General features: G+C 36.6%; 3 protein-coding genes and 1 non-coding gene across 5 annotated transcripts; 2 read left to right on the top strand and 2 right to left on the bottom strand.

Annotated features, from left to right (window-relative positions):
• Nucleotides 1-570: 570 nt before the first annotated feature.
• On the top strand, nucleotides 571-3,215 carry LOC113326503 (gibberellin-regulated protein 6-like). Of its 2 annotated transcripts, XM_026574225.1 has the most exons (5): nucleotides 571-661; nucleotides 761-830; nucleotides 1,092-1,112; nucleotides 1,228-1,282; nucleotides 2,803-3,215. In XM_026574225.1, the coding sequence occupies exons 2-5, from the start codon at nucleotides 813-815 to the stop codon at nucleotides 2,985-2,987; spliced, it is 279 nt and encodes a 92-aa protein (XP_026430010.1). In that variant the 5' UTR covers nucleotides 571-661; nucleotides 761-812; the 3' UTR covers nucleotides 2,988-3,215. The 2 variants fall into 2 exon arrangements, with proteins under 2 accessions (XP_026430010.1, XP_026430008.1); XM_026574223.1 differs by lacking the exon at nucleotides 571-661 and having other exon boundaries at nucleotides 662-830.
• Nucleotides 3,216-3,848: 633 nt separating this feature from the next.
• Nucleotides 3,849-3,950, bottom strand: LOC113341313. The gene has a single exon (XR_003355884.1). It is a non-coding gene; the product is annotated as a U6 spliceosomal RNA (small nuclear RNA).
• Nucleotides 3,951-8,549: 4,599 nt separating this feature from the next.
• On the top strand, nucleotides 8,550-9,673 carry LOC113326495 (gibberellin-regulated protein 5-like). The gene is made up of 4 exons (XM_026574216.1): nucleotides 8,550-8,710; nucleotides 8,971-8,991; nucleotides 9,093-9,126; nucleotides 9,236-9,673. The coding sequence occupies exons 1-4, from the start codon at nucleotides 8,630-8,632 to the stop codon at nucleotides 9,418-9,420; spliced, it is 321 nt and encodes a 106-aa protein (XP_026430001.1). The 5' UTR covers nucleotides 8,550-8,629; the 3' UTR covers nucleotides 9,421-9,673.
• Nucleotides 9,674-13,853: 4,180 nt separating this feature from the next.
• Nucleotides 13,854-14,761, bottom strand: LOC113357263 (protein MAINTENANCE OF MERISTEMS-like). Its single transcript, XM_026600653.1, has 2 exons — nucleotides 14,654-14,761; nucleotides 13,854-14,561 (listed from the first exon to the last, which is right to left on the bottom strand). The coding sequence occupies exons 1-2, from the start codon at nucleotides 14,759-14,761 to the stop codon at nucleotides 13,854-13,856; spliced, it is 816 nt and encodes a 271-aa protein (XP_026456438.1).
• Nucleotides 14,762-19,214: the final 4,453 nt, after the last annotated feature.

Raw genomic sequence — 19,214 nt, 5'->3', positions numbered from 1 at the left:
TGCGTAACTTGTCGGGACCTTGTTTTGTAATCTAGATGTTTTCCTTTTCTTTTTCCTGCTTAGTGCCATTAATCTATTAATCTGTTGATGATTAGTATTTAACCACTATAATAACCTTCATTTGTTGTTAATGAAACTTTGTGTTTATCATTACCATGGATGTTATTAAATCTCACTGACTAAGATTATGCATGTAGTATGGGATTTAATGTGGAATTTCACATGTGCTATCACAAGTCACAACCTCGACTTCACATGTATGCATGTACTTCCATAACTACAATTATACTAGCATAACAATTTTCATTTAATGTTCATTGTGGGAGGGAATGATATTTAAATCATTTTAGAGGGAAGACTTTCTGTAATAATCGAGTTAACGCAGTGAGGTCTAGAACATGGTGAGCCCGAAATAGCGCCCTCGAGATTAGCCTGAACCGTGAGAATAAAGTACTACTTAATGGTATTTCAGTTGGAGAAGGAGAGAGTTTGTAGTATCCTTTATTAATTAGTTAAATAAATAAGAAGAAATCAGCAAGTCTGTAATGTTAGCTCTTTCCTGCGCAAGACCTTTCGAGCAACAAATAATGCCATGTTTAATTAGTCCCCAGAAATCATCTATAAGTAGTGACAGTTGACAAGCTTTTCTCATCATCAATTGGTAAACAGTTTTTTTCTTTCTCACTTCTGTCTTCGTTTTCAGCCTCTTAAATTTTAGTATTCCTTCTCTTGATAATTTGGAATCGAATATGGCGATCAGCTGCAAGGTGAAGTTTGCTGCTCTCTTGCTTTTCGCACTGTTTGCCATCTCCATGCTCGAGTCCACTCAGGTACAATTTTTATAACCTTTTTAAAAATGTAACTTCTCCCAAATCCAGGTTTCACATTTGTTGATAGCTCAACATTGAGTTATGCAAAGGCCAGTATTTTTTAAAACTAGCATATGTATATTACTTTCGTACTGCCCATTTTTAGTATGAATAGAATGTGTTGCATGAAATTTATTCTCCTTTTATATCTCATCTTGTGCGCGACAAAACATTATCTATTGATTCTACTTAACTTCAAATTTTCTTATCTATTACTTGCAGGTCTCGGCAGTAGGATTAGGGGTATGTTCTACTTTTGTCTCGCTTTCTTTCTTTATTTCATTTTTTCCTCCCGGTTTTGAACTGTGAATAACTTACTCTCATTTTATTTTGTGAATTCAAATTTAAAAATAATCAGAGCTATGCTGCATTGTTGAAGAAATATTACGGACCAGGAACCGTGCAACCAGCCCGTAAGTTTTGCTTCTTTTTTTTTCTTTCCCTTTTTCATCTTTTTTTTCCTCCAAAGAAATACCAGATATTGTTAACTAATCAGTGTTGTTTACGGCTTACTCCTTAGTAACAATCAGAGTAGAACAATTAATTTAGAACGCGAAATTGAGGGATAAAAAACCCAATTGGGGGATATAGATTACTTCCCCCAACCCATGGTGTGTGTTAAGGGATGATTTTGGATATGAAAATACTAAAATACCCTTTACTCAAAATAAAAATCAAAAAACTTAAAATCAAAAAACAAAATCATATCCTCATTTATCCCACTTCTTTTCAAATTAGAGTTTTCCCTACTCTCTTTCAAACTCTAAATTTTCCCCACTCCCTTTCAAATTCTCTTCCCTTTTGAATTTTCCCCATTTCCCCACTCCCTTGAAAACGATTTTTTTTTCTTTTTTTTATCATTCGGAAGCGATGCGGACCATGCCGGTATTGATGAATACCATGCCGGAAATGATGAAGACATGCTGGAAGTGATGAAGACCAATGCCGGCATAGATGAAGACCATGCCGGTAGTGATGAAGACCATACCGACATAGATGAAGAGCATGCCGATAGTGATGAAGACCATGTCGGAAATAAAAAAAAATTACATCGCCGGAAGTGATGAATATCATGCCGGAATTGATGAAGACCATGCCGGAAAATGGTGCCGGCATACTTGGTAACTAACATTCAATGCCGGAACTGAGTGCCGGCATGCTCGATAGAAATCTATCAATGCCGGTAGTCAAGTGAAAAAAATTTGAAATTTCCTGGATACTTTTCATCATGTGCCGGCATAGAAATTTAAGCAACATACTATGCCGGCATAGATACCGGCATGCTCGAGGATTAACTGACTGTGCCGGAAATGGACTGATTAAAACCAAAAAATTTAGGTTTTGAAGATAAAAACCAGAAAATTTTGTAACGAGATAAAGTCTCGTTGGGGCTACGCCCCCCGGACACCCCCCGGATAGTGGCATACATTTATGAAAATTTCCAACAAATGCCGGCATGGTTTTTTCAGTTGAATACAATACCGACACCGAGCTATTTCAGCTGCAACAATGGTGGATTCAAAGAAAAAAAAATTTAATTTTCAACCTCTTAGCAGCAATTCTTTCTTCACAATCGTCCTCCACTTTCAGCAAAAAAGTTCCCTCTCAAAATTGTCATCTTTCTACTCTCATCTCATTCACCCAAATACAAATATAAATACACACTAATCATTTAACATATACTTAAGATTTTTACTAATTATTATTAACCACTAAACCTGATTAGTGAGGGTAAATTAGGATTTAAAAAAATACTTAGAGAAGGGGTGACCCTGATTTGATATTTGGATCCAGTTTTTGTCTTTTTCCTCTATCCCCAATTAGATTTTTTATCCCCCAATTTCGCCTTCTTAATTTATTGGATTTGACTGCTGGAATTATTAGATATCTGACTTAGTATACCTATTCTGTTTCTGTTATGGGGTGCTAACAGAATGCGCGGGGAGATGCAGAACAAGGTGCAGTAAGACGAAGCACCGTTTCGATTTCTGCAATGCAGGTTGCATGAGTTGCTGCCATTCATGCAAGTGTGTGCCCCCAGGTACTACTGGCTACAGAGAGGTCTGCCCTTGCTACGGCCTCAAGAAGACCAAAAAGGGAGGACCAAAATGCCCTTGATGAATGGAGAAAATTATGCCATCTAATGTGATGGTTGACTACTCGAAGACTATTTAATAATGTTGGTGGTAGTCTCATGTTGTGAATTGTAAGTGGTAGTGTGTGTTTTTATTCATCCAGTGGTCATCTTCTATCATTGTTGAGTTAGTTCTCCAGATCCGCATTTTCCCAGTATCTGATCACCAAGTTCGGACGATCTTTATTTTGTGATGGGCAAATACTGTCCATGTTAACCCTCTGAGTATGTAAATGGTCTTGTAATATATACTCAAAGTCAAGGTTACCAAATGGATTTCGTCCAATCTGTTGCCGGCTTGTCGCAACTCGCAATATGTTTTCTGCTTCTAATTTGTCGCGACACAAAGTATCTACAAGATAAAGCATAGGGCCGAGTTACCAAGAAAATAAAAAATAAAATAAAATAAAGCATAGGGCCGGCAGTAAATTAAATATTGTTACGGAACCGAATGGGTCGAAGTTTTTGTTTTTTGGAAAATAGCTTAAACTGGCACCGCTGCCGAATTCGATTAAATAACTTACTCGTGTATTTTTTCAACTTTTCTAAAATGTCACTGAGGCTGGTAATTTCCGTCTAGCCCTACATATCTAGTCAATAACTCGGTGAGTACTTGATAAGATATTTCCAGATAATCTAAGCTATCTCTCGAGCATTTTCTTTACGAGAATGATGGATTCACCGAGATTTATACACCAGAAATCTCAGAGAGAAACAAACCCAAACCTCATCCCACTATTTTCCTCCGATAAGGGCTGTGAAAGTCGGTGCATTCTCGGGATATAACGCACGGTGTGTGTAATATCTCTGTTTTCTTTATTCAAGTTTTTCTCTTGCCACTGAGCCAATTTTTTTTTTCTTTTTTGTTAATTAGAAACATTTATGAACAAGAACCATGTTAATCATCTTTGTATCGTTCCAATTTTATTGGATGTCCTCGAAGGGACCCACTGAACCAAGTTGCACCATCGGCTAGACGTGGTTTTGTTGGTTGGTTACCGAGGGATGAAGACAAACTTGACGGAGTTTTCTCACCAGAAAATCAGCAAAAAAAAGAAAAAATAAAAAAATAAAGTAAGAAAAATGAACTCTTTGGCATTGAAAATGACAACAAATTTTGAGATTAGAAAATAATGGAATCGATAAACAATGAGCTTTGGCATCTCAGAATGCATTCATTTTTAATAAGAATGTAAAGCACTGCAAAGAAAACATAATCCAAAATATTAATTAGTTTAAAATTTATTGGTATTTTCAAATTTTTCAGAAATCAACATCGAAATTATGAAACAATATAAGAACAATTATGCCAACGGATCATTTCCTAAACCATGTAAGAACGAAACAACGATCTCGGAAGTACGATTGTCGAAAGTTAATAAAAAGAAGAAATTTGGTGGGTTGGGTGTTAAAAGTCTCTAGAAAATGAATCAAGCATTATTAACTAAATGGCACTGGAGGTTTGCAACAGAAAAGGATGTATTATGGAGGGAAATTGTGCATGAGAAATATGGGTCTGACTTATTTTGGTTCTCTAAGATTTTCTAAGTGTTCTTATGGGAAATCAGTTTGGAAAGGCATTATGTAATGTAACTTTTTATTTAGAAGCCATGTAAAATTCAAATCTAAGTATGGGTATCAACTTTTGGATGTACCTTTGTATTTGAAAATTTTAAACCTTTTTGCAGTTTCAAGAGCTAAGAATAAAACTGTAGCAGAAAATTTTCAAGTGGAAGAGCATCAATGGAACTTGGAATTACCTGGAAGAAAAAACAGTAATGTTACATCTGAACTTGAAGAGTTACAAAGAAGATCGGAGTTGGTTTCTCTTAATATCACTGCAGGAGATGAAATTTTTTGGATATTGGTAGCAAAGGAATTTTCACCGTGAAGTCTACTTATGATTCTCTCTCTCAAGATTCTACTGACAATGATCTTTCTCATATTTTCAATTACATATGGAAACTGAAATGTCCTCCTAAGATTTGCTTCTTATCATGGACTCTGGCTCAAAACAGCGTACCCACTATGGATATGTTAGCAGGGAGAGGCATTGAAGTCTCTCAAAGATGTCTCTTTTGTTCTCAACTGAAACAACGAATCATCTTTCTCTTCATTGTGAGTTTGTTGAGAAAATTTGAGCTTATTTCAAATAGAAGTTGAATTGGCGTTTCACTATTCCTGATAACATTTTTGCAATGTTATTTTCTTGGAATGTGGCTTTCAACTCAAAACAGGAATATCATATTTGGTCCATGATATGTGCGGAAATTCTTTGGGGAATTTGGCTTGCAAAGAATAATAGAGTTTCTCAAAACAAAACTATCTCTACAGTTGTTGTTCAACGGAAGATAAAGTATTATCTTTTTAATCCTTGTTTAGTTTTTCAGGACTTTCAAACACCCTCTTTCCAAGATGTAATCTCTAGTTGGCCTAGAATTTACTTTAGCTCTCTATAATTCAAGAAGTTGTTTGTAACTTCTTTTTGCTTTGTTTTTTTTTTTTTTTTTGTATTCTTAAGGGTGATACAAGCTTCTTTGTACCTCTTCTTTTTTGATCAATGTATCTTTCTTTATCGATTCAAAAAAAATTAATAAAAGAAAAAGAAAGAAAAAACAAAAAAGCTATTGTCAATTGGGTTATGTGATGGAACCGTCTTTCTACCAAAATATGGTCAGAAAAGAAAACAGTTTCAAAGACCTAGATCATACCAATGGAGGAAAGCACATCGGTTATGCGATGATCACGAGGGAAAAGGGTAGTGTCGGTTCTACCACTGACACTACCATAAAAAACATCATCTTTGCGTCTTCCACATTTCGTCTGATAACTAGCTCAGCTTATATAGTTGTACTTGACTATTTGTGCACCTAGTTATAAATCCTAGTTTAATTGGGGGTCATAACTTTTAATTAGGGGTCATGGAATTTTGTTTGTCCCCAAATTTCACAGGGATGTAAAAATCGGAAGATGAATATACTATTTTATCCTTGATTAATATTTTTTTTCCAAGTAATGACCCTCATTAACACCCTTCACCGACATTAACGACAGTTTATGGTCGTCATATACATCCTGATCAAAACAATAACGACTCTAAACTGTCATACACTAACGACTCTTTTTAGAGATTAACGACAGTCTATAACGACATTTCTAAAACATTAACGACTGTTTATGTCGTCAAATGCGTAACCAAAACAGTAACGACCCTTCCAAAGGGTCGTCAGTGAATTGATCATTTTTATCATGACGACCCAAAACTGTCGTACATTTCCGCCATTAATGAATCTTCGTCAGTTTATAGTCGTCACTTAAACAGTCTAAACATTAACGACTGTTGAGGGTCGTCAATGAAAATTTTTAATACCTTGATGATTTTTCATACTATCTGGGCAAAAAAAATGTTAGACTAAAAATTGCAGACAAAAAATCTGGAAAGAAAAAATTAAACTCTAATTAAGTAAGATTATCACTAATTAATTAAATTTTAACACTAATCATTTAGGGTCATTTTAGCCATTTAAAAAATATTTTTATAAGGGGTGACCCAAATTAGGTTCTGGTGACCTTTTTTTGTCCTCTAGTGCATGGCCCCCTTAATTCTGATGTCCCCAGTTAAGCTAGGTTATAAATCTATAACGTTACCTAGTAAGTAGTGCATAATTCGAGAGAACAGATCAATTATCAGTAATGTCTTCGATTATCGCGTCTAATTTCCAAAGCATATGCGATAATGATTAAATGTTTTTAAAATTTGGCGAAAACCTTGACTAAATTTTGATACAGTATAATCTCATGTGAAGAAGAAGAAGATAACCCCATGTGCTTTCACAACATCTCCACATGCATGCATGCATTATGATGTATGCAAATGCGTCTTGTTATCATTTTACGTACGGAAAAATGTCATTAAATGTTGTTCATATATAAGCAGATTTGGCGCGAAGACTTTTCTGATAAACGGAATGATAAGAACGTGGTGAGGCGAGAAGAGCGCCTCAAATATCATTCCTTGTTTCCTACAATAGGTGTGTGGCTCGTGGAGATGACCACTTATCACCAGATAAAAAATGCGATTTCTAGTCAATGTAATTGCTGAATGTAAAACATGCATCCCTTGGTTTCCCACCCTATCCGGTAGGTTGTCTTGTCTTCTATGAAGTCTTGATTGCAGCTTCAGTTCTAGACATTGCAAAAGCAGTGTGAAACCTGAGATGTAACCGCCAAATATGAACATAGATCCTGCGGTTTCCGGACTCCTCTCCTAGTTGATTTCTCTCAAGTACCAATTACGGGAGCTTCAATGCTACTCATTGTAAAGGAGCGAGAAATTGTGCGATGTGATTTTTGACTTTGGTGTAATTAGAAATACGAGGAGGGAGTATAATATGTTCTCTTATTTTCAGAGATTTGCATACTTGCATGTCAAAAGTCAAAACAAATATTCTTGTTTTTTTTACTAGCGATCCTGTTAAAAATCTCTCCTCAAACAAATGCCCGGGCCTCATTTTTATAGTTTTACCCATTGATAGTCTCAATGGCAGTCCAATCCCTTCTCGGGATTTTTCATGGTAGCAATATACGGTAGATGGAGCATTTCTCTTTTTTTTTTCTTTCCTTTGCTTTAGTTTTGTTTTGATTTTGTTCTTTTTAAAAGCGGAAAAAATATTTTTAAAACATGGTTCTAATGGACGAGTAAAAATTAATATGGGTGAAATGGACACCAAAAAAATAGCAAGAATGAAACTGGATTCGTCCTGACTTAAACTTAAAATAGAGCGAGGATGAAACTCGATGCATCCTGATGTAAATTAAAAATAAAAAAAAATTGAATATGGGTATGATGACTGTTTACATCCTGGCTATTTTCACATTCTCGTCCATTTAAACAATATCAAATTTTACATGTTTTTTCACCAATGAATTATTGATTTTGATTTTTTTAATCAATTTTGTGATTTTAAAAATGGGAAGAGCTAGAAACTTTAAACGGTGTTTCTAAGTTCTAACAAAAACACCGGGACAGATGATCAAATTCAACTTTCCATAATTTTTAGGAACTGCCTAAATATAGAAACCAGGTAACCGCCCGGAAAAAGTCACATACCATGTTGTCGCAAGCTTGTGAGCACTACGTAATTATCGCAAGCCATGAATGACTTAACTAACTACCACATGTTAATAAATTCTGATATCATAAGAATTGCCAGAATTCGCTAACAAAGCAAATCATAATGCTTGCCCAAATAGAAAAAATAAAAACTATGCGACATTTAGACATCAATAGAAATTATGTCTGTGAACTTAAATACTAAGGATGCTATTTAAAGTCAACCTAGGTTTTCGATAGAAATTAGTTATGGGAAGTTATTTTACCAACAACTAGCAAGCGTATGTCAGCGTTTATTCTGTATTTTCTCGGTAAAAACTAATTAACAAATCAAATATAATCTTTCTTGTGAAGAACCCCCAAGACAGAATTAATCTCAAGGGGAGCTTAGAAAAACATCTATAAATACAACTGACTGTTTCTTTATTTCATACTCCAAAAGAAAAACAGTTCTTTCTGCCTGGTTCTGCAGTTCTAATATTTCTTCTGTATAATTTTTTTCAATCTGTTGAAATGGCTATCAGCTACATGGTGAAGTTTGTTGCTCTCTTGCTTTTGGCTTTGTTTGTCGTCTCCATGCTCGAATCCACTCAGGTATAAACGATCCACCGTACTTTATAACTCTTCCTAATTCTCATCTTTTGTAGAACTGTCCTTCTTGAGTCTCGCATGTAGTAAAGCTAGTAGCTATTTTTTTTTTTTTTTTTGCTTTCTCTGGTTAATTTCTTTGCCAATCGCCACATTCTACTTGCGACTAAAATGAAGCTCTACTGATCTGACTCTCTATTTTTCCTCCATTAATCACCGCTTTCTTCATTGTTAATGAATTCCTTGTTTCATTGACTTCTTTGCAGGTTTCAGCCAAAGGACTAAAGGTGTGTTCTCCTTCCATCTCTCTCTCCCCAGTTTTTTTTTTTTTTAAGTTCACGAATCCGACTGTAATTAGCTTACCCTGTTTCTTGCAAAAAATAATCAGAGAAAATACGGACCAGGAACCGTGAAACCAGCTCGTAAGTCAATTACGAATATTAATTTTGCAAATCATTTTTCTCCTCAAGTTTACTCTTCTAGATTTATCGGGCTCGGCACCTAACAATTACGAATGGTTGTCACCAACAGAATGCTACGGGAGATGCGCATATAGGTGCAGCAAAACGAAGCACCGTTTCGATTTTTGCATGGCAGGCTGCATGAGTTGCTGCAAGGCATGTAGATGCGTTCCCCCAGGTACCTCTGGGTATAGATTTGTCTGCGCTTGTTATGACCTCAAGAGGACCAAGAAAGGAGGACCCAAATGCCCTTGAATAAGGAAGAGAAACATGGGTGCTCCTACTTCAGTCATCCAGTGATTTTCTTTTTATTAATGAATCATAATTTATTTGTTATTTGCTTAATTTGATCATCAAGTTTCGTGATCTGTATTTTGTAATATGGGCAGTCGTCGTCTCACTCCTTTGAGTATCCAATGATTTTGTTAGATGCTCAAACGAGAGTGCATATATTAAAGGGTTTTGGGGTAATGTATTTCCATTTCTATTATTCATTAAGAGAGTTGAATTCAAGTGCATTTGGATATATATATTTAATCCAACTATGATTCAATATAAGTGCAACCACGTACTTCTAATTTAAATATAAGTTTTTATCAGTATATTTAGAATTCCTAGCTTAATTGGGGGCCATAACTTTCAATTGGGGGCCATGTATTACGGGACAAAAAAGATCACCAAATCCTAATTTGGGTCACCCCTTAAAAAAATATTTTCTAAATGGCAAAACTGCCCTTATATGATTAGTATTAGGAATTAATTAGTTTGATTAGTGTGGTAAGTGTATTTAGATTAAAATCTGATTTTAGGAAAAAAATTATGGAAAATGTGTTTTATGTGTTGAGAAGAAGAGGAGGAGTTTTGAGAGGAAAACCTAGGGTTTTTACAAATGGGTGATTCAAGTGGAGGGAATGAGATTGGTGAAGCTTCAAATAACAATAATGATTGTGTTGATGGTAAGATTGTCTCAACTAAGGATATGGGTTGGATGTTTGATGAGGAGATGTTGATAGAGGAAGGCATGAACAATGGTTGGAATGAAGATCCCATTGCTCAAGATGAAGGAACCAACACTCAAAATGAGGAACCCCAAGGCCAAAACAATCAGGTAAACTTCCTATACTCTTCAAATTGTCGGAATGGTGCTCCAAGTGGTCGAATCATCCACACTATGGAACAACTCAGAGAAAGGGTCGTCATAGTCGGGGGTGTATACCCAAGCGACTCTCTAAGGTCGTCAGTATATTGACACTACCAATAACGACTCAAACCTGCAACTTTTCCAGGTTATGAAAAATCGTTAGGATAGTGTGCTAAACATTGGCGACCCTTTTTAACTAGGTCACTTAGAGTCGTTTTGTTGTTTTGTTTACACATTGACGACTCTAAAACCAAAACTCTCTGTAAAAAGTAACACTTAGGGTCGTCATACATGTAGTCATATGAAATGACGATCCTAGCTATCAATTACTAATTTCTTTTAGAGTCGTTAGTTTGATTAGTTATATAAAATAACGACCCTTGCACTAGATTCTCATAATTTTTGATTTCATAGAATCATTTCATTGAATCGTAAAAGGCATACATCTCGCATAGCGTTGCATTGAAGGAAATGAAATACAATAGATAATAAAGGTGCACTTATACACTTAATCATATATGGCGTAGTTATATCTAGTGCCTTCCAAGATAAAGTAGCAATCGTGGAGCTCAAACTTTTCCCCACGAAGCTCCTCATAATAGCGATACGCCTTCCCCAACTGAAAATGCAAATATACTTAGTTAGTATCGATCAAAGCTTTTTATAAGTTTTACCTCTTGTTCAAATACTTACTCTTACAACACTCAACATATCCGGAAAGGCTTCCCTAACAGCCTTAAGTTCTCTTTTCAAAACATCACACTCGAATTGTATCTTCTGGAAGCGTTCCTTGACTTGTTTCAAAGACCTTGAGTTGCAATTTCCGTCCAACGCCACAAAAACGATGAATACGCGGTTCCACCAAGCATCCGATGTTTCATCAATGTCTTTGTCTAGACTTTCAAAGTGGTTAGTGACTGTTTTCCAAGCTCTTGTAATGGCACAATTCTCTTCATTAGTGAATGGAGTCATGATGTTTCTCTTTTTTTTGCTCTTAAATGGTAATTAAATGAGAAGGAGAAGAGGAGGTTGATAATTAGGGTTTTGATATGGAATAGGTGAGATATGGGCCTCTATATAGAATGGAGCGACCAAACTGCCTCAACCACATTTGGTTGAGTTAAATTCAAAAATAAATGCAACCACTAACATGAATCGTTAATCCGTAAAGATTAAAACCAAACGACTCTTCACATGTACCAGAGAACGACTCGTAGAGTCGTTATTTTATATGTATACAAGGTGACGATTCAAGGTGAAAACTGGGCAGAGTTGGTTATATCTATCAATGTAGAGTCGTCACTTTATAAAAAAGAGTCGTCATACATCGAGAAAAGGGTTTGGTCTACAGAAAATCTGGGTGACGACTTAAAGAGTCGTTCACCTGTAAATTATGCTGACGATCTGGGTCGTCATATTAACATCTTACAGAGTGACGACCCTATACTTTTTTGTTGTTCTTTTTTGTAGTTGGTTGTACGGGTGAGCTCTCAACCTGAACCCTCACACTGTCGGCCCGGATACTCCCAAGCATATATGACCGATTTGGTACGTTTTTATTGTTTGAGTCAATGTATATCCATACGAAAATTGTTTAATTAGTGTTTTATAATGAACGTGTTATTTGTTTAATGTAGACGTGGAAAACAAAGGCTGAGGTCAAGGAATGGATTATTTCCAAGGCAAAAGAGAATATGTGCGTAATTGTTCAAAGCAAACACGTTGATTGTAAGCAAATGGAGATGGTATGCGAGAGAGCGGGGGATAAGGAAGAAAGTCACAAAGGGAAGAACTACAAGTATGTGAAGAAGACGACGAGGGTCTACAAAACTTCGTCGAAGAAGATAAAATGCCCCTTCAGGATTGTTTTCAAAAGGCATCCCGAAACTCTACTATGGTGGATGTATAGTATTCCGGATGGTCGTCACAACCATCCTCCACCTAGTACTCTTTTAGGGCCCCAGCATATGCCCGATTGAAACCACATCAAATGGAAAAGGTTCGGCAGATGAAGCGATGTAGGCCCCTTAAGATTCTAAATGCAAAAGGCGGAAGATAAGTCAAACTTGTCTATTCTTTCCACAATCTACGCTGCCAAAGCAACGATCAAGAGAACTGAATGGGATGGTAGATTAATTATGCAACAATCAGAGTGGTTGATAGAAAAACATAACTATGCCAAGCAAACAAGGGTCGGTCCGGGCGACAAAGTGACTCATATTTTTCTTGCCCATCCTAGGATGATGGATTTGGCACAGTGCTTTTACCATGTCTTGTTCATATATTGCACCTATAAAACCAAAAAGTATAACATGCCATTGTTGAACGTGGCTAGTCATACTTAGGATAAGCAATCATTCACCGTGGCATGGTGCTTTATGGAAAAGGAAGAAATAGAAGACTATGTTTGGGATTTGGAACAATTTAGGTTGATTTACCGTGGCGAAGAGACACCGCAGGTTATATTTACGGATAGGGATTTTGCATTCATGAGTGTCGTTCGTCAAGTTTTTCCCCTTGCTCAACATTTTCTTTGTACGTGGCACATCCAAAAGAATCTTTTTAATAATTGCAAGAATTAAATCCAAAAGATCAAACCTGCAAAGGGTAATCAACGTTTCAAGGAGGAAGACTAGCGTCTTAGTAAACTTTCAAAAAAAGAGATAACGGAAGAGAAAAAGAAAGCCAAGGAAAAATTTGATGAAGAGGGGGATGTATGGGAGGATTTTTGCAAAGATTGGGACCTTTTGGCCCATTCGAAGACCGAAGTAAAGTACTCTGCAAATTTGCAAAAGTTCATCGATGTTTGGAGTACGGATTATAAGAAGGTGGTCGACTATTGCAAAGATACCTGGTTGAATCCTTGGAAGGAGAAGTTTGTTTATGCATGGACCAATAAGTACAAACACTACCAAAATGAGTCCACCAGTATCGCAGAGCAGTCCCATGGACGTTTGAAGAAAATTCTTCGAAAAAACACTAGTGGGGTAGTTACTGTACAGGAAGTTATTCATGAGCACTCCCAGGATGATCTTAGCAAGATAGTGACTCAGATGGAGTATAGTAAGGACCGTTTTTTGAAGCAATACCTGGAAGACAAACAATTGCTACGCGGGGTTTCGCACCAAGTGTCATGGTGGGCAATAAAGCATATGATGGCTGAACTTCACAGATTTTGAGCGAAAGCTTCAAGTGGAAAAATGATGAACTGTAATTGTACAACTGAGACGTGGCTTGGCCTCCCGTGTAGACATAAACTTGGTGGTTACAAGTCGCCCATTTCTATTGAAGATATCGATCCTTTTTGGAAGCAACTTTCTTTCACCCCTAATCCCACAGGAGCCGCTGATGAACAATTTGGAGACCTTGAGATTGGCAAGTATATCAGTGAGAAATATCAAAAAGCGCATTGTGCAGGAAGACATATATTGGTTTCTAATTTGTGGCCGGCTGCCCGTAAGAGCTTGGGAGTAGAGCCAAATTCCCATTAATGAAATAAACATAAATAATTCAATTTTTAAAATGTACAAAAATAAGAAAACTTTCATCAATCCAATACCATGATTAGAGCCAAATTCCCATTAATTTGAGAAGTTAGTTTGCGAGATCCCTGAGAAAGCTGACCATTCAGGTGTGCAATTATGGCAGTCCCCCAAGAGTACTTGCTCACATCTTCCAAGGGATCCAAAATCTGAAGAAGGTTGGCGCTCACCCGGTTACCTCTGCTGTCAGGAAATATAACCGACGCAAGGACATACAACAAATACCCAGCCGCCGCATAGCGACATTCCATATTCTTTTCTGTCCCAGAAAACATGTTCCTAATATCTACAAGTTTGAACTCTTTCTTAGGGTACTTAGGTCCCTTCTCGAAAAGCCCATTAATCTTCTCGGAATCCCAGCCAAACAAGTTCTTGGTCCATGTATAGATGTCTTCCCAACTAGGCATTCTCTTGAACTTCTCACCGGTTGATTTTCTTTCGACCTGCAACCCTAATATCTGTTTTGCGTCATCAGGAGTTATCGCCATCTCACCAAAAGGAAGTTGGAATGTGTCGACTTCAGCGTGATACCTTTCACAGAAACTAGATACTGCGACCTTGTCATACGCAATCACAGAGTTCAGAACGGCATTGTACAAACCTGAGTTTTCAACCAAATCTCTAACTCTTGCACATTCACCTTCTATCAGCCACAACTCCATTTTCTTGAAAGAAGATTGGTGCCGGAAAAGAAGTGCGACATCCTTATGATCCTAAAAAACATAAACAAACACGTATTTAAAAAACAAAACATAAACAAGTTAACACCAACTAATCAAATAGCAAGCAAATTTGGGATTCTTACGATTGTCTCACTAATGCAATGAGCCCACGATCCAGGATATCCAAATAGAACTTTGCCCCCATCTCTAGGTTCTCCTCTAAGTTTACCACCTCGAAGAGGAGGCAACATCAAATGAGTAGCGGGAACGTGTCTCGCACTGGGTGCAATATCTGTTCCATCCTTCTTAACCCTCTTTACCGGATTTTTCTCCTTTGCATTCTCTTCCTCATCCTCAACAGTGGTTTTACCATCATCACCACCTTCATCCTTTTCATCATCATTACCTTCATTCTCTTCCTCCTCATCATCATTATCATCACCGCCATTATTACCTTTATGTTGTTCCTCCTCATTACCATCATCCTCATCATCACCACTACCATTACCTTCACCCTCTTCCTCCTCTTCTTGCTCTTCTTCTTGTTCCTCTTCTTCTTCTTGAATCTCTTCTTCTTGTATCTCATGTTCTACACCCTGTTCCTCCTCTACTTGCTCTTCTTCTTGTTCATCTTCTTCTTCAGCACTAGTGTTAGCTGAAACAACAGGAGTGTCTGATTCTGACGAATCCGACAACTCATTACCTTTGTCTCTTGGTTCGGTGATAGAAAATGATACCTCACTCGGCCTTCTTCCGCGCAATGGACCGGCAAGTAAGTATTTATCGTTGCGGGGAGGTTTCGAAGGAGGAGTTATCGTGATTTCAACCTTGTCTTTCGTTTTCTTGTCACTACATTCCAAACACGAATTTTTTTTTTTATAAGACATCAAATTTATATCTATCAGTTAAAGATTCGTCAATGATATTCTCTAACAAAATAACGACTCTTCATTACAAAGTAACGACTCTAATTTATAAGGTAACGACTCTTTGCAAAAATTGGACAGTGAGGATGATTTTGGTCCTTAAAGGGTCGTTAAAGATTAAACTTGGGTCGTCAAACAAGTAACTGCCGACCCTTTAAAAGAGATGACGACTCCAGGGATTATAGATTACTAACGACTCTAGTCTAGGGATTATATACTACTGACGACTCTATCGTTTTCTCCAACAGAAGGCAGTTCAACCCAGAGTCGTTGCGCACTAATTTGGGGTCGTCAAACTACAGTCGTCATCTTCAACCTAATATGGCGACGACTCTATTCTAGGGCACAAAAGGTCGAAGTAGCAGAACAAGGGTCTCCATATTTACACTAACAGGTTAACGATTTTTCATAGAAAAAGCATGCAATGTAAGAGTCGTTAGGGTATTATTTCTTCGATGCTAACGACTCTCACTCTGTAACTTATATTTTTCAGTTACCAATATCGATTACACAATAAAAAAACAACCAAAACATCGAATAGGAGGTGGGTTTAAGTTCACGTACCCTCTAATTGGAGCCATTCCCTTTTTGGGTTTCGATTTGCTTGCTTCAGGAGCTCTTCGCACGTACACCTTTGCATTCACCGCATCTACAAGATTAGGAATTTGAAGTGCTTTGCGAGAGATTTGCTTTGTTTTAGCCATATTTGTAGAAGAAGTTAATCGTCGATTAAAGTTTTATCATCGACGATTACGCGATGAATCAGTTCGAAGAATTTTCCTCGGTGGAGGTGGAGTCGTTAATGGTGGAGGTGGAGAAGAGAAAGGGAGGAGAGGAAGATGAAGATAAAAGAGAAACTGATTTTCTCTTTGATTTAATTAGGGTATATAGATTAGGGGCCTTAATTAGGGTTGTTAATTAGTGAAACTGATTTTCAATTAGTGAAGGGTAAAATAGTATATTCATATTGCGATATTTACACCCCTGAAAATTTTGGGGGGCAAACAAAATTCCATGACCCCCAATTGGAAGTTATGGCCCCCAATTAAACTAGGTTAGAATTCTGTGGACAAGAGAGACAACTTGAGAGAGACAACTTGAATTATACTAAAATGTATACTACGCTTTATGTATTTATTGTCGGGTTCTTCTTCATTTTCTATTTTCTTTATTTTTAAAGTAAATACTTATTTGAAGAATGAAAATTTATATTAAAGAGAAAAAAAAAGGGCAACCATATTACAGTCAAGCGTTACGCATGGGAAATCGTCTCCCAGTTGTGGTGTATCTGATTACGAAAAATGGGTCATTTGTCCAAATATTTTTAAAACATGGTTCAAATGGACGAGTAAAAATTATTATGGGTGAAATGGAAACCAAAAAAATAGCAAGGATGAAACTGGATTCATCCTGATTTAAACTTAAAAAATAGCAAGGATGAAACTGGATGCATCCTGATGTAAATTAAAAATAAAAAAAAGTATTTGAAAATGGGTAGGATGAAACTGTTTACATCCTGACTATTTTTACATTTTTGTCCATTTAAACAGTATCAAAATGTAAATGTCCTTTTCACCCAGAAATTGTTGATTTTGATCTTTTTAACCAATTTTGTGATCTGATTACAGGGCATAAACTTAAATGCGTCCAGTTCGCAACTCCAAAGAACTACAATTTACCTTCCTATTTATTATTTATCTTTTTTTCATCCTTCTGTTAGCATTGAGAAGAAGATGATTAAGTTAATGAGAAATGGTACCAATTGGAATCCCAAATACCTAATAGGTAATTTCTCAGTTTTGCAACCAAATTCTTTAGCCAACAAACCTATATTATCATCAGCACCCACACTGACAATGGTATTTGGCCAACAAACCTATATTATCATCAGCACCCACACTGACAATGGTACTCTTCTCTAAGTACAATTTCATACCTATTAGGGTCTCAAAGACTGCTAGGATGATAAACAATATTTGCACTTCCTCCACATTCGCATCTAAGAATATCTGAGTGTCGTCCAAAAATTATAGGTGAGAAAACATAGTGCCAATTTCCGCAACCTTGAACCCATGAATCTGATTTCTAATGACTGCATCATTCAGCAATTTGGAGAGAATTTCCACCACCAGCAAAAATAGGTAAGGAAAGAGTGAATCTCCCCGTCTTAAGCTTTTAGAGGGTTTAAATTTTCAATAGAACCTCCGTTGATTAAAACATAGAGATGATGCGAGGATACATACCATTGTATCCATCAAACTCGTGATTTTGCAATATACAACATAGAGACTGCCAGTTGACGCTGTCAAAGTAAATATTATATTAAATTTAATTAGAATTTTTTTTGGACATGAATTTAATTAGAGTTTAACAAAGATCACAATTCATGTATAGTACATATTCGAAAGAATTATTCAAAAACTTTTTGAATGGTTAAATCTAAAGACTCAAAGTGTTATGTTACGTAAAATTCATAACGATTTTAATAAAAAATCATTTACAACTCATCAATGAGAGGATGATAAAGAAACTAATTGCATCGACATACTCTATGAACCTGTTGTTCTTACCAAAACGATATTTTCCTATCCTAATCACTCTTCCACTAATAAAAATTAATTAAAAAAATATATATGAAGGTAATTGTAGTCTTCATTTTCTGCTTGACATAAGGTGGTTTCATCTAAGTTCTTTCATTTCCTGTGATTGTTTGTCGATTAAGAGATGGTTGCATCATTGGTGTTGCGGGTGGTTCTTTGATGTGGAGGTGGAGTGAGAAAGTATCATCAACAACAACATTCCCATATCAGAACTGTTTATCACTTACTAGCTTGTGGTATTGGTGTTGTTGTTAGTAAAACTTGTACTGCTTCCTTTTCTCGTCGAATTCCCTGTTCAATTCGAGTTTTTCCTACATTTCTTATATCTTTACATTACGTGACTTGTTGACATTTGGCTACGGTTAGGTTGGGAAATATTGCCCAAGTAGTGGAAGCATGTTTCCCAACATGTGGCCAGGATGATAACTATTAGAACTTGCCGTAAATAATAGTTTCTAAATTTTTTGAAAATATGTCGCAATTTGTGTGGGCGTAAGTGGCTTTTCTCAGTAGTAGGTATGGACATACATGGTCGGTTTCGGCTCGGTTTCCAACAAAACTAAAACCGAAACCATTACTCTCGGTTTCTAAAAAAAAATTCAGCACCGAACCATTAACCGTCGGCTCGGTTTCTAGTCAGTTCTAATCAGTTTCGGTTTTTTCCAGTGGGTTTTAGTTAACCGACGGTTACCTTTTTAATGAAGTTACATATCGATTTTGGTTAAAAATCTTATCTCACTCGACTGAAATTGGTGGTGAAGGCCTGGTAGAGTTGTAGAGTGGTAGTACTGTTAAAAGAGGATGAGGAGAAGAAGAAGAAAGAAGAATAATCAGTTGCAGGTTGGCGGTGGAGATGTGGTTTTAGTCTGTTAGAAGTTATAGGACGAGTGAAGGAACTTAAAAATTAGAACTTCTAACCGGTCGACTAAAACAAAATACAACTGGTTTCACCAATGGTTTATCGGTTCGGTTTTGAGAGAAAACCAAAACTGAATCCATTATCTCGGTTATTAACAATTTTTAACAAAAACTTCCCATTAGTAAATGGATCGGTTTTAAAAAAGCGGGGGTCTAACAACCACACCCAATATTTCGTTCGGCAATCTATATGGACTAACTCCAATATAATTCCTAGAGAATCAACTAGACAGTCAGACTCAATCAAGGAAAAACATCCA

The sequence above is a fragment of the Papaver somniferum genome, chromosome 1 (assembly GCF_003573695.1).
Source record: "Papaver somniferum cultivar HN1 chromosome 1, ASM357369v1, whole genome shotgun sequence".
Lineage (NCBI taxonomy): Eukaryota > Viridiplantae > Streptophyta > Magnoliopsida > Ranunculales > Papaveraceae > Papaver > Papaver somniferum.
Note: the sequence above shows the minus strand (reverse complement) of the source record. Positions and strands in the feature narration are given on the sequence as shown.

Bases quoted from the DNA above. Each gene is read 5' to 3' on its own strand.
- LOC113326503 (XM_026574223.1), top strand. From the start codon at position 750: ATGGCGATCAGCTGCAAGGTGAAGTTTGCTGCTCTCTTGCTTTTCGCA. The intron at 831-1,091 runs GTACAATTTTTA...TATTACTTGCAG, and splicing joins CCATGCTCGAGTCCACTCAG to GTCTCGGCAGTAGGATTAGG. The intron at 1,113-1,227 runs GTATGTTCTACT...AAAAATAATCAG, and splicing joins TCTCGGCAGTAGGATTAGGG to AGCTATGCTGCATTGTTGAA.
- LOC113326495 (XM_026574216.1), top strand. From the start codon at position 8,630: ATGGCTATCAGCTACATGGTGAAGTTTGTTGCTCTCTTGCTTTTGGCT. The intron at 8,711-8,970 runs GTATAAACGATC...ACTTCTTTGCAG, and splicing joins CCATGCTCGAATCCACTCAG to GTTTCAGCCAAAGGACTAAA. The intron at 8,992-9,092 runs GTGTGTTCTCCT...AAAAATAATCAG, and splicing joins TTTCAGCCAAAGGACTAAAG to AGAAAATACGGACCAGGAAC.
- LOC113357263 (XM_026600653.1), bottom strand. From the start codon at position 14,761: ATGTTGCCTCCTCTTCGAGGTGGTAAACTTAGAGGAGAACCTAGAGAT. The intron at 14,562-14,653 runs GTAAGAATCCCA...TATGTTTTTTAG, and splicing joins ATTGCATTAGTGAGACAATC to GATCATAAGGATGTCGCACT.